Source organism: Grampus griseus, assembly GCF_964374135.1.
Source record: "Grampus griseus genome assembly, chromosome: 20".
In the NCBI taxonomy this organism is placed as follows: Eukaryota; Metazoa; Chordata; class Mammalia; order Artiodactyla; family Delphinidae; genus Grampus; species Grampus griseus.
Genome location: NC_139014.1, coordinates 542734 through 555058, shown reverse-complemented (window position 1 = coordinate 555058; position 12325 = coordinate 542734). Strand labels below are relative to the sequence as shown.

Here is a 12325-nt window from a genome sequence, read left to right as displayed (position 1 = left end):
TCAGTGGGATGCAGGCATCGGCGGCCCCGGAGAGAGATGTGGGCTCCAGGGGGAGACAGAGAATCATCTATCTAGAGGCGAGGCTTTGAGACCTGAGGAATCAGCCCATTTTCCAGGGGCCAGGAAGTCACGGGAAACTCGCAGAAGCAAATCTAAACGCACAGCTCTTTTGTCCCCGGAGTGAGGATGCCCAGTGCGCAGGTGCCCTGATGAACCGAGTGGGCAAATGTTAATCGGGTTCCGGCCGATGTTCAGTCTGCAAGATATAAGCCTGGGGCACTTCCGGCCCGTGCGGGGTGAGCCGGTCTGGGGCAGGCTCGCTGGAGACAGAAAGGGGCAATCTTGGGCGGGTACTCAAAACCGGAGGGGCGGGTGGCCCTGTCTCTCGTGTTGTTAGTTACAGAGCATTAAAAGGCACAGGTTACAGAACGAAGCTTGACAACACAGAGCTGTAAGAGCCACCTTCCATCATGAGCTAACAGGCCGTCCCATTTAGTACCACTCCCTTGTATTTGTGCTGCTGGAAAGCTTTTCACTTTAAAAATATAGAAAAGCACAAAAAAATCATATGACCGTCATCTGTGACCCCCTTCTCCCTCCTCGGCGCCCCCTCTCCTGCCAGCCCTCAGAGGTGCCCCCCTGCCCCCCGTTGAGGGTTTGATGTTGTTTCTCTGCTCATGTAAACACGTGTGCTTATTGGAAGCCTCCCGGGTATGACGTTTACACGGGCAGCATCTTGTGTCTTCTTAGACGTCAAGAACTCCTAAACGCTGTGCAAATTTTAAAACCTCCTTCAGCACTCATTCGGAGTTTCAGATATTGACCCCTGAACAATTTTGAAGCGAAGGCAGTAACTGCTTTTTATTATGAATTATTTCAAACAGTGTATCACGGGGCTTCCCTGGCAATCCAGTGGTTAAGACTCTGCACTTTGGCGCAGGTTCGATCCCTGGTCGGGGAACTAAGATCCCACGTGCCTCGCGGCCAATAAATAAATAAGTTTTTAAAAATTGTAAGAATATTGGAAGAATGAAAAAAATAAAAAGGGTGCATGAGGTCTGAATCCTGGCGTGGGTCCCATTTCTCCCAGCGCTTGGGGTAGGGCTGAGGGGGTGAGTAAACCACCTGCAGAGAGCATCACACCCTGTCCTTTGTCTTCCAGGGCACAAGTGTATTTTCAAACACTAACGTATTCTGCCGTTGAATAGGAAAATGGAAATTTGCTCCAATCCACCATAGCCCTGACAGAACAGCCCAGCAGACAGCCACTCTTTAAAAGCTCGTATTCAAAATGTCTTCTAAGCAGTAATTACCTGTCTACCTGCCCCAGACAAGAAGCGCTTATTTGGGGACAGGTGATAAACCTGCTTCATTGAGTTTACTAGCTGTATCATTCCTTGGGGAAGTTGGAGTCATAAAACGGCAGAGGGTTGACGGCACACATAGGGCAGTGCTGAGCTCTGCTTGTCCAGGGTCTTCCGTTCTTTTGCCATTTCGATGCCCGATCCTGAGGGTAAAAAGTATCCAGGAGGCCAAAGAAAGCAAGCCAGACACCTGACAGGTGTTTTCTTTTGCAGGTTCTACGCAGCAGAGATTTCCATTGGGTTGTTCTTTCTTCATAAAAGAGGCATCATTTATAGGTGTGTATCGAAGCCCTGCTGGCCGCAGCACTGTGGAGGCTTTGCTGGACCTCTGGGCTCTGTGGGTGTGAGTTCTGTGATGGGGACTTAGAACATGGAGCGGACCCCCCCCACACCACCACCACGCCCCGGGTCACGGAGACCTGCGGGGACCACCATTCTTTCCACAGCCTCCGGGAAAATCCGAACCACCTTCTGGTTCCCGGACCTCACAAGATCGTTTATCTCATTTCTGCTTCCGCAAGAAAACATGCTTTTCTTTTCCCTGCCAGCTCCTTCCTCTGCCTTTGACTTGGCACAGAGGTGAGGGGCCAGTGAAAGCTGCATTTCTGTTGGCGGTGCTCCGCAGAGGAACACGGGAGCTGGGAGGGGAAGGGGACAACTGTTGGATTCGGTTCCTCCCGTTGTTGGTTACAATGAAGGGAGAATGTTCTCCAGTATTAAGCAGAGAGTAATTAGAAGACCATACAGCACGGGGCAGAATGGAAGGGACGCGGGTGACCCAGCGAGGTTGTTCTGAGCCTGTGATTTGCACACCTGGCTGCGTGTCTGATCTCTCCGGGTGGGACACTAATAAACCGGTGACTGGGGTCTCCTCAGAGCTGCTCATTTGGGATCTCTGGTGATTCACCTGCACAGCCAAGGTCGGGAATCACTAGCTCAGTCGTTTAGTCATTCGTTCAGTCTGCATTTATTAAGTACCTGCTGCATGCTAGGCACTACACTGGGCTCTAGAGATGGAAAAATAAATAAGTCCTAATTCCCGGTCCCAGCACTCCCGTGACCGTAGTTAATGTGCCATTGGGACGCAGCCACTCACGGGCGCTTCTGTCTCACGAGCAGCAGAGCAAAGCATGTGACATTATGGGAAGGACGCTGATGCCACCCGCTTCTTTGCAGAGACCTGAAGTTAGATAACGTCATGCTGGATTCAGAAGGACACATCAAGATTGCGGACTTTGGGATGTGTAAGGAGCACATGATGGACGGGGTCACGACCAGGACCTTCTGCGGGACCCCAGATTACATCGCCCCGGAGGTAGGACCCCGACTGCCCTGGTTTTTTTAGACCCGGGGCTTTCCAGCTACAGACACAGCCCCCTCGTAGGATGTAGAGTCATCCCTGAATCACCAAGTCGATATGTGGGGAATAAATAATACAGAAGAAGAAACCACGAGAGCTCCCCACGCAGAGTAAGGGTACGCCTTGGTTCACGGAACTTTTGTTTTTGTTACACGTACGTGTGAGATGCACGCATGGTAGAACGTATTTCTTACATGGTCACCAGCAAACCAGCTTAAGGAACACTGGGGGGCAAAGAAGGGAGGACCTTGCTTGTGAGACGGCCCTGCATGGAAACACTGGGTCAGAGGTGGTCCCGGTGATGCCTCTTTAGCAAAATCAGAGTGATTTATTTTCTGTTTTGTTATGGTTTGTTTATTTTTTTATTGAAGTATAGTTTATTTATAATGCATTAGTTTCAGGTGTACAACACAGTGATTCAGTTATATAAATGTGTGTGTATCGATGTATACATACATATTCAGGTTCGTTCTCAGATTTCCTTTCCATCATGTGCTATTACAAGATATTGAATGTAGTTCCTTGTGCTATACAGTAGGTCCTTGTTGTTTATCTCTTTTACATACCGTAGTGTGTATACGTTAATCCCAGTCTCCTAATTTATCCCCCCCTTCCCGCTGGTGACCGTAAGTTTGGTTTCTGTGTCAGAAAATCAGTGATTGGTGCTCTCAGGGGCACACTGCAGTGGATCATGGGAAGAGTGTACCCATGTGGTTCTGAGCAAAGTGGCTCCAAGATCTGTGTGTTGCCAGCAGTGGCCACGCTGCCTTGTCTTCGTCATGACACATATTGAGTGGCTTATCTTCCTGTTTTACAAAGCTTCCTACATGCCAGTGATTGGGTGGGTTAGAACCCTGGGTCGCGGTAGCCACCTGTCTGACCACGCCCCACCCTGTGGACGGCACCGTCCCTTCCCCACTGAGCTCCAGCAGGGAGCGGGTGATGGATTCCACGGTAGGCCGACCTTCAGCTCTTTGCAGAGCTCTCGTGTTCGCTGTCGGGTGGCTTTGTGGTATTTATTCAGCATAGCGCCCCGTGCATTTATCTCCGAGGCAGTAGCAATAATCAAAAAGACACGCGATTGGAAATCCGACCAGTGTGAGCTGCACTCCTGACTTATTATTTACAGGCTGTGGGGACTCAGGCAAGTTTCTCAAACTGTCTGAGCCTCCGTTTCTACAGTGGCAAGTCAGGGATGTCGCCCTGTAGAGTTGCTGAGGACTAAGGTGCCTAGTACAGTGTTTGTACCTGGCAACCCTCGTTATACCCGTTATTCCAAAAGGGAAGCTAATCTTTATCCCTTTGTTAAGGCTTTGTTTTGCCTGTTATATTCCTAGACAGTGTAGGAACACAGGCTTAGAACATTGACTTAGAAACTTAAATTCTGAATTACGTGGGCAAAGATGGGATGTTCTCTTGATACATAACCTACGTAACCTCTTTCCCTGCAAACAGCTCACACCTTAGTATCTCCGTGCATGTAATGAGCTTAAATCTTTCTCAAACATGAAGGATAGAGACATGGTACAGAAAAAAATACAACCTCCTGATGCAGTATTTATTCTGAAGCCTTCTCCTGGCTGACGTGTATTACACAGGCTGTGATTATTAGCTGTGCCCACTCTGGGTAACACCCACCAGTTGCCGTCAAAGCTTGGTGACAGGGAATGGCAGCAGTTTGAGGAATAAAGGTGGCTTTTGAACTTCCTCAAGACCAGGTTCCTGCTGCTCAAACAGATAGCTTCCTGTGTTCAGCGACACCTCAGCCGTCTGACATCACCAGGGGTGACAGCGTTCCACAGAGGTGACATTGTCCAAATAATTGAAGTTGGTTGCCTGTTTTTTCAAGGTTCCTCGCGGTGCTAATTTCATATGGCTGCTGTAACAACCGCCAGCTTAGTGGATTAAAACAGGGCAAATTTATTATCTTACGGTTCTGGAGGTCAGAAGCCCAGAGCAGTCTCACTGGGCTAGCGCCAAACTGTCGGAGGGGCTGCACAGCCTCCAGCAGCTCTGGGAGAATCTGTGCCTGGTCCAGCCTCTGGGGCTTGTCTGCAGCCCTCGGCTCATGGGTCTTCTACATCTTCTGTGCCGGAAGCATAGCATCTTGTACTCTCTCTCCCTCTCTTTTCTAGCCCCGGCCCTCCAGCCTCCCTCTCCTAAGGACCTTTGGGGCTCACCCAGATAATCCAGGGTCATCTCCCCATCTCAAGGGGACATGCCTTGTTGGCCGCAAGGCAAGTTGGTCCTTCGTTCACTTGACTCACTTGCCACATCGGATTCTGAGCCTCTTGCAGTCTTCCAGAAGCCTGTCCTAGAAGACCCTGGCCATTGCTGTCTTCCTGGTCACTTTTTTGGGCCAACAGAGATTAGGTTGGCCTGGAAAAGACCCTTTGAACTGAGAAGTTGTTTGCCATTTGGGAGATCGCACCTGCATGGGGTTGGCCATGTCATGCTAAGAACCTGAGGACATGGTATCAGAGAGAGGGATGCTGGGAACATCCATCAGAGAGAGGGATGCTGGGAACACCCATCAGGGAGAGGGATGCTGGGAACAGGCCGTCAAAGAGGGCTTTATGGAAAACAAGCTTTGGGCCTCTTGATACACTGGATCACATGCTCTGGCTCCGGATACCCTCAGGTTCTGGAAGCCTTCATTCCTCTCCGTATACCCACTGTGCAGGCAATCAGAGAGCACCTGCCATTTATCGAGTGTCCACTGTGTGCTGGGCACCTTCTGTACTTTCTTCTCGTCACAAACCCTGTAGAGGAACAGGCCAGCAGGCCTGTCTTTCAGATGAGTGTCCGAGGCAGTCAGTAACAGCCTGGGGCCACGTTTGCTAAAAGTGCCGGAATCCAGCTGCCTCCCCAGGCTCAGGCCGCCTGCGGACCTTCGCACTGCCCGCCGTGCTGAGCCACTCAAACCCAGGGCAGCCTGTGTGTCCAGAGAGCATCCTGCACGCTTGCTGTACCAAGCGTGGCATTGTGGGGACACAGAAAGAGAGCACGCGGGGCCTTGCCCTGGAAGTGCTTCCCGTCTAGAGGAGGTGCCGCAAACAGGAACCAAAATCTACACCTAGGTGCCGGTTGACTTTCCATGAAGAAGAATCGGCGCTCCTTTGGGAGCTCCGTCAGGAATAACTTCAGGTTGTTCCGCCTTACGCTAGCATTTTCTTCGCAAGGGTCCAGCAATTTGGCATATTTCACCCAAGGAATCATTGCAGGGTAGAGAAAAGACCATCTAGGTTCCAAGTTTCTGAATTTGCTCAGAGGTGAAAATAACCTTGTCCTCTGTGTAAATCTTTCTGTCAGGCAAAGGCAAAATAATTATCTTAGGTGGCATTTTCCTAAATAGGCAAAGCGGAGGCTTAAATATTTATGGCTGTTCGTCAAAAGCCTTGAAATGGATCTCGGTACTGTAGCATCTCCTTAGCCGGCAAAGATGAGCAAAGGCAGAAAATGTCATTGACACACATGTTTGGCGCCGAGATGGACGCTGGGAAAGGGGCACCAATCAGGAGCTAATCCCTGAAGCCGACGTGAAGGGAACTCTTTGCTTTGACATAGAAAGGGTCCTTCGAGGACAGCGAGAGAGCCCTTGAGGCTTCACCTGGGTTTCATCCCCCATCTGAAAGTCGGCTGCTCCGGGCGAGCGAGATCCGGTCGCAAGGCAGGTATCTGCCGCAGCGGAGCAGCAGCCTGGACGCTAGCATCGCCCGCCCTTCCCTGGGAGAGCGAGGCAGCGGTAGGGCGGAGCTTCCGGAAGGTGCACCACGTGGGACCCTCGCTCTCGGCCTGGTCGTGCCGGGGTGTGTGGCCCACACGCAGAGGGCGTCACCCACAGTGTGGGCAGTGCCTGTTCCAGAGCGGGCCCTCGGAACGCAGCTTCCGCTTGGTCACGCCTGATACACGAGCAGAGGTTGCGCCACTTGGTAGGAGACAAAGGTGGGATTTGCAGCCGAGACGTTCCGACCCCAAAGCCTGTGTATCCTGTGCACGTATCGCAGCACCTCCAGGGAGATGAGAAGGCTCCCCGAGGGAAAGGGCAGTGAGGGACGAGCACGGAGATGTTACAGCCCACTTCTTCTTTAACGTCCGAGGGGTCTGAGTCCTGACCAGGCCTTTCCGTCTCTGGGGCAGCGAGTCAGGATCGTGGTCCAGCTGCCCATCCTGGGCAGACCTCTCAGAAGCCGGGGTGAGCCAGCAGCTCTAAGCCCCTCCCCCTCAGGTGCTCACCGAGGGTCCACCAAGCACCCCCTGTCAGGAGGGTCAGGGGCTGGAAGCAGTTAGGAGCGGGCCACTGCAGCCCAGGGGAGCTCGGGGATATGGGCAAGACCGTGTCCCCAGGTGACGACAGACGGCCCTCCAGCACGGAACAACCCCGGAGGAGAAGCCTGCGGGTCCCCCCGCCACCAACTGCCCGCAGGCAGACGCGCACACTTGCCGTCCGTGTTGGGCTGGATGTGTTCAGAGAGCTGGAGGCCCGTCCCGGGGGTCCTGGGCTCTCCTTTCAGCCCTGTGAGAAGGCCAGCACAGGATTGCCCATGACGACAGCCAGAAGTCTGCATTTTTATGTAAAATATGCCTGATTCTTCTCTCCTTCCCTCTACCTGGACCCTCCTTTCGCGGGGGTCAGCCTGCTCCCTCCTTCTCCTCCTTGAAGCCTTGGCGCAAATGTCACCTCCGGGAGGTCACCTTTCCCGGCCGCCCTGGTTCAGGGGGCAGACCTCCAGCCGCGTCCCTGGTCCCCTTCCGCGGTGCACGTCACCCTCGGATAGACCACGTCGCGTGCTCACGTGTTTACTTCTTTCTTTGTCTCCTGCTGAGCTCCAGGCAGCAGGACCCTTGGCTTTTGTTCACAGGTGGGCCACTACCCCGGGGGCAGGAGGGATGGGTGGGGGGGGTCGGGGGCAGGCGTAGCGAGCTGTGTGTCTGACCATGGCCGGGGCAGGGCAGATGGGCCGGGGCACAGGGCCGAGGCTCAGGCACTGGGGGGTCGGGAGCTCCGGGGCTGGAACCCAAGGCTGGTGGCAGGTGGCAGAGCGTGCGGGGGCAGGGGTGTGGCCCCGCGCCCCCCCTCTCCCACTGCCGGGGGTCCCCAAGGGTCCAAGGTGGACGGGAAGTCAGCTCAGGACCCGAGGGGCCAGAGTACCGACCTCCCCGGAGCTTCTCCTGGCCTCTGGGGAAAGAGCTGTAGAGAGGGGCAGAGAATAAAAGAGACGTAAAAGTCGCATGAGAAAAGACCTCGTTTGGTGCACACGGCCGAGCAGCCAGGCCGTAAATGAGCACCTGCCAAGCTGGGAAGAAACGGGAAAACGAGGTGGAAAGAAGCCGGTGAGTGCCAGCAGCGGCCCCTCTGAGATCAGCGCCTCTGGGCCGCTGACCCCAACCCCGCCCAGGCGGGCGGCCGCGGAGAAAGCCCTTGATTAAAGAAAGAGAACGATAAACCGGAAGACGCTTTCTATCAAAGGCCAGCTTCCCTCTGCGCCAGGTCACGGTCCAGTGACTCCAGCATCACAGAGGAGATGAAGCAGCCGCTTTCCCCCCAAGAAACGTTTAAAGAGCCCAGGCCAGGCATTCTGGGGGGCAGTTCTTCCTTAAATTATATAACTCTTCTCAGACCTTTTCGAGGAATGGTGTTGGTTATATTATCTCATATATTTGATTGTCTGCCTGCGTCTCTTTAACTGTCTCATAATTTTCGTGGCATCAGTTTAATGAGTTCAGCCTGTTCTCTGGAGCATTTGACCCCTTCTGTGATCTCGTGGTCCATGAGGCAGCCCCAGTCTGTTCTCCCCCTCCCCCTCCCCGCCCTCCCTCCACAGATGACCAGCTCCTGGTGACTTAGCTGCCCCCTGATGGATGCCCGCTGCGTGTGAGAGCCAGGGAGGGGCGCCTCATCGACGTGAGTCTGTTTAATCCTTCAGTTGGGTCTGCAGCGTCGGTGTTATTGGCCCTGTTTCCCAGGTGATGAACCCAAGGGGCAGAGATTCGTTCATTTTTCCCACGCCCCAGATCCACGGCAGGCTGGGCTCTGAACCCGGGGCTCATCAGCTTCTCCCTGCAGCAGCTGTGGTCCCGGGAGGAGGGCTGCCCAGGGACTGACCACCTCCCTCCGGGGGTACAAGTGAGCCTCCCTCCATCCAGGCCCCGTCTTTGTTTTCCAAGCACCAATGGCGCCCTGATAAGTCTTTACTCCAGGAATCCCATGGCTACATGAGTTGGCCCTTCAGTTGGGGATTTGTTTAAATCTTGCGAAAATGGGTCAGGGCTCACTGAGTCCCTTTTCACCTTGCCGTGGGGAGGACGGGCTGGGTGTCTGGACGGAGATGACCAGTCTGCTCTCATGGGCGGGTGTGGGCCATGCACCTGCCCCTGTGACTTCGTGTCATTTAACAGCAGTCCTTAGCTGAGTGGCGCTGTCCCTGTTCTCCAGACAAGAGGAGCCGTGGGGAGGAGAGGAGCCCCGTGCAGGGCTCGTAGATGGCAGGCCCCGGGCCGGGGCCCTCATGCCTCAGTGCCCCCTTCCACACGCATCTGTGAAGACCACCGGACTGGAATTCTGGAAAATCTTTTATTCCAGCCGATTAAGGTCTTACAGGCACAAATGTGTTCCTGACTCCCAGTTCGTTCCTTCACTGCACGAGTGGTTATTTGGTTCAGAGCACAGTGAACAAAGGGCTTGAAGGGCTCCCTGCTCAGCAGACGAGGCCTGAGATAAGGGGGCTCCGAAGGGGGCGCGGAGCAGTGAATCCGGCCCCCCTCCCCCCCGCCTGCCACCGCAGCCTAGACCAGTGACCAGGCCACGGTGGCTGAGCTCGAGAACCGCTCAGAGGGAGACTAGAGGCTGGTCGTGGCGCCTCCGATTCCGGATTAATTCAGCCCGACTCTACCTTAGCCGAGCCCCACGCAGATGTGATGTTTCTGAGAAGGAAGGACTTTCTGTTTGACTTCAGGTGGCTTTTGCTTTATCGTTGTGTAGTCAGCTCTGGCTGTAGTTCTGCTCTTTGAAGAACTTGGGGCGACGTCTGTGAAATGGGGATGCGACTTTGGGGCTGAAGCCTTGCCCATAAGAAGCCTGGCCTGCCTCCAGGGCAGGGCTGCGTTCATTCGCGTCTGTTATTTGACAGTTGTTTCAACTTGCTGCTGCTGTGTAACCACCCAAGACTGAACGGCTTAAAACCACAGCCACGTTATCGCTGGGATTCTGCCCGGCATGTGCTGGCCGCTGTGGCCCTGCTGGGCCCTGGAGGGTGGTCCCACGGGGGCCCCGGGCTGCTGGCTCTTGGCCGAGACCCACGGGTCCTCCTCTCCGTGTTCTGTCCTCCGTGAGATTTCTCCTCATTCAATAGTTTATCCAGAGCGTCTCGCCACGGTGACTCCCAAGAGGGTACAACACAGGCCCCCCAAAAAGTGGAGGCCCCTTAAGCTTCACCTAGAACTTGATTACTGTGTCATTCCCACCACCTCCTCCAGGTCAGAGCAAGTCCACAGCCAGCCCGGCGCCTAGGGGAGGTGATGTAAGTACTAAATCCTGGTGGGAGGCGTGGTGCTGTCACGCTGCAGGGGCCATACAGGATGGGAGCGAGGGGCACTGTGGCCGTCTTTGGGGACAGTCCCCTGCACAGCTGGCTTTGAGCTCTGTGTGGGCCAGCAGAGAATCCGCAGCACAGCACCCCGCGGGGGCAGGTCTCAAAAGCACCGAGGACCCAGGCAAGAGAGGCCCCTGCCCTGGGTTACAGAGCCGGGATCAGAAGCTTTTTCTGCTGAGGGCTAGAGGGTAAGTGCTTTAGCCTTTGCCTTCATCTAAATTTTAGATTTCTCCAGTTTGAGCAGCTGTTCCTGCCAAAAGGCTCCAAAGACTGATCGTCTCTGTTACATTTTTTCTCTCACATTCAGGAAACTTAAAACCATGCTTAGCTCCCAGGCTGCACCCGGCAGGGTTGGGCTGGATTTGGGCTGCAGGCTGAAGTTTGCGCCCCCAACGTTACAGGGCTCTCGTCGGGCCTCCCCAGCCTGAGCTGTCCTCACAGGCTTGGGGTCTGTAGGGTCAAAGGGATGTGCCCACCTGGGGTCTGAGAAGTCCCTCCCAGGACCTGCGCAGCCTCTCCCCCCTCCCCCCCCCCCGTGCCATCGCCCCGCGGGGTGCCGCCCTGCTGACGCAGACACGCCAGCGTCCAACGGGCAGATGGGACAGAGCTGGGACGTGCGGGAGGCTCGTCATGGCCGTGGTGGAGGGGGCGGCAAGAGCAGTCAGGCGGGCCATGTCTCCGCGTGCGGAGGGCATCTCAGGGGCCCCTGAATTCTCCAGTCGAACCTGGCCTTCCGGGTTGTTGGGAGGAATTACAGGTGGAATCCTGTTCCCCCAAAACCGGTGTGTTGAAGGGGACGCCAGTGTGACTGTGCATAGGGGCAGGGCTTTCCAGGAGGTGACCACAGCCAGACGAGGTCATTGGGGTGGGACCCCCTCGGAGAGCACTGAGGTTTTCGTAAGAGACACCAGGAGGGCAGCTCACGGATGACAGGCTGGTGAGAGCTCAGCGAGGGGGCTGCTGCCCTGCCGGCATCCTGACCGTGCGCTTCGACTCTCCAGAGCCGTGAACAGTAGACGCCTGTTGTTGGAGCCGTGCGGCAGCCCGAGCAGAGCGCCAGGGGAAGTCCGCGGGCAAGGTGCAAGGAGAGAGCAGCTAGTCCGTATCGCGAGCTCAGTTTGTAGCGTCTGTATTTAGGCAGATGGTCCGTGGCCTCTGTTCCTCTGGCCCCAGCGCCCCGGCCCCGTACGGAGTCCTGGGTCTCGGCCGCAGGTGAACGACGCTGTAGACCAGGACGCGTTTTACCTGCTCGCAATCATCCTCACCATCTGTCACCAGGCAGAGCAGGAAGGACGGGTGGGTAAAGGTCCCGGGGGCGGGGCAGCGCCCCAGATGTCCTGCTCACATAGAGGGGCACCGTGACAGAGGGTCGCGTCCTGGCTCTGCACACCCCCACCCCCACCCCGCGGTGTCACTGCCTGCAAGCTGGCCGGGCCTCAGCCACCCCCGTGGGAGACAGGCACCGTGCCCAGTGCAGTGTGGCTTAAGTGGGGCTAAACCTTGGCCCCTGTTACTGTGGGTATCATATTCTTAGTGTATCTCGCTCTTAAGGAGGTTCTTGAAAATATCAGGTTGGCAGAAGAGAATCCAAAGAGGAGTTTAGTTTTTTGTCGTTGTTGTTGTTGTTGTTTTGACGTAACAAGAAATTATGGAAGTTAGTTCGGCCTTGGGCTGAAGAGGTTGGGTGACCCAGGCCAACTGGGGTGGTGTTTTCCCAGCCCTGGTCGTTTCACGGTCACCTTCCTGACTTATTCCTTGACAAGCAAATGTTACCGAGGAGATAGAGGGCGATTAGCCCAAGTAGAGATTAGAGCTTTTGCACAAAGCCTTGAAACGGGAATGTTTTCTCCCCGTGTAACTCCATGTTGTTGATGCCTCACCCGACCACAGACATCTCGCTAGCACACGTCCCAGTGTCAGACACCAGGGGCGGGGGCATCTTCCTGCCTGCTCAGAAGTCTGGCAGGTGACTCGGAATTTGACTCGTGGCTCTTTCAGAATTATTAGCA

At 55.1% G+C, this 12325-nt stretch overlaps 1 protein-coding gene across 3 annotated transcripts in view; it reads left to right on the top strand.

Moving 5' to 3' along the window:
- Positions 1–12325, top strand: part of PRKCA (protein kinase C alpha) — a gene marked incomplete at its 5' end in the record, with an annotated part of 360927 nt that overhangs the window by 322124 nt on the left and 26478 nt on the right. For all 3 annotated transcript variants that reach the window (XM_082679809.1, XM_082679808.1, XM_082679810.1), the window contains 2 exons: positions 1578–1640; positions 2541–2679. In XM_082679809.1, coding sequence (XP_082535935.1) covers positions 1578–1640; positions 2541–2679 — 202 coding nt within the window. The remainder of the gene's footprint in view (positions 1–1577; positions 1641–2540; positions 2680–12325) is intronic.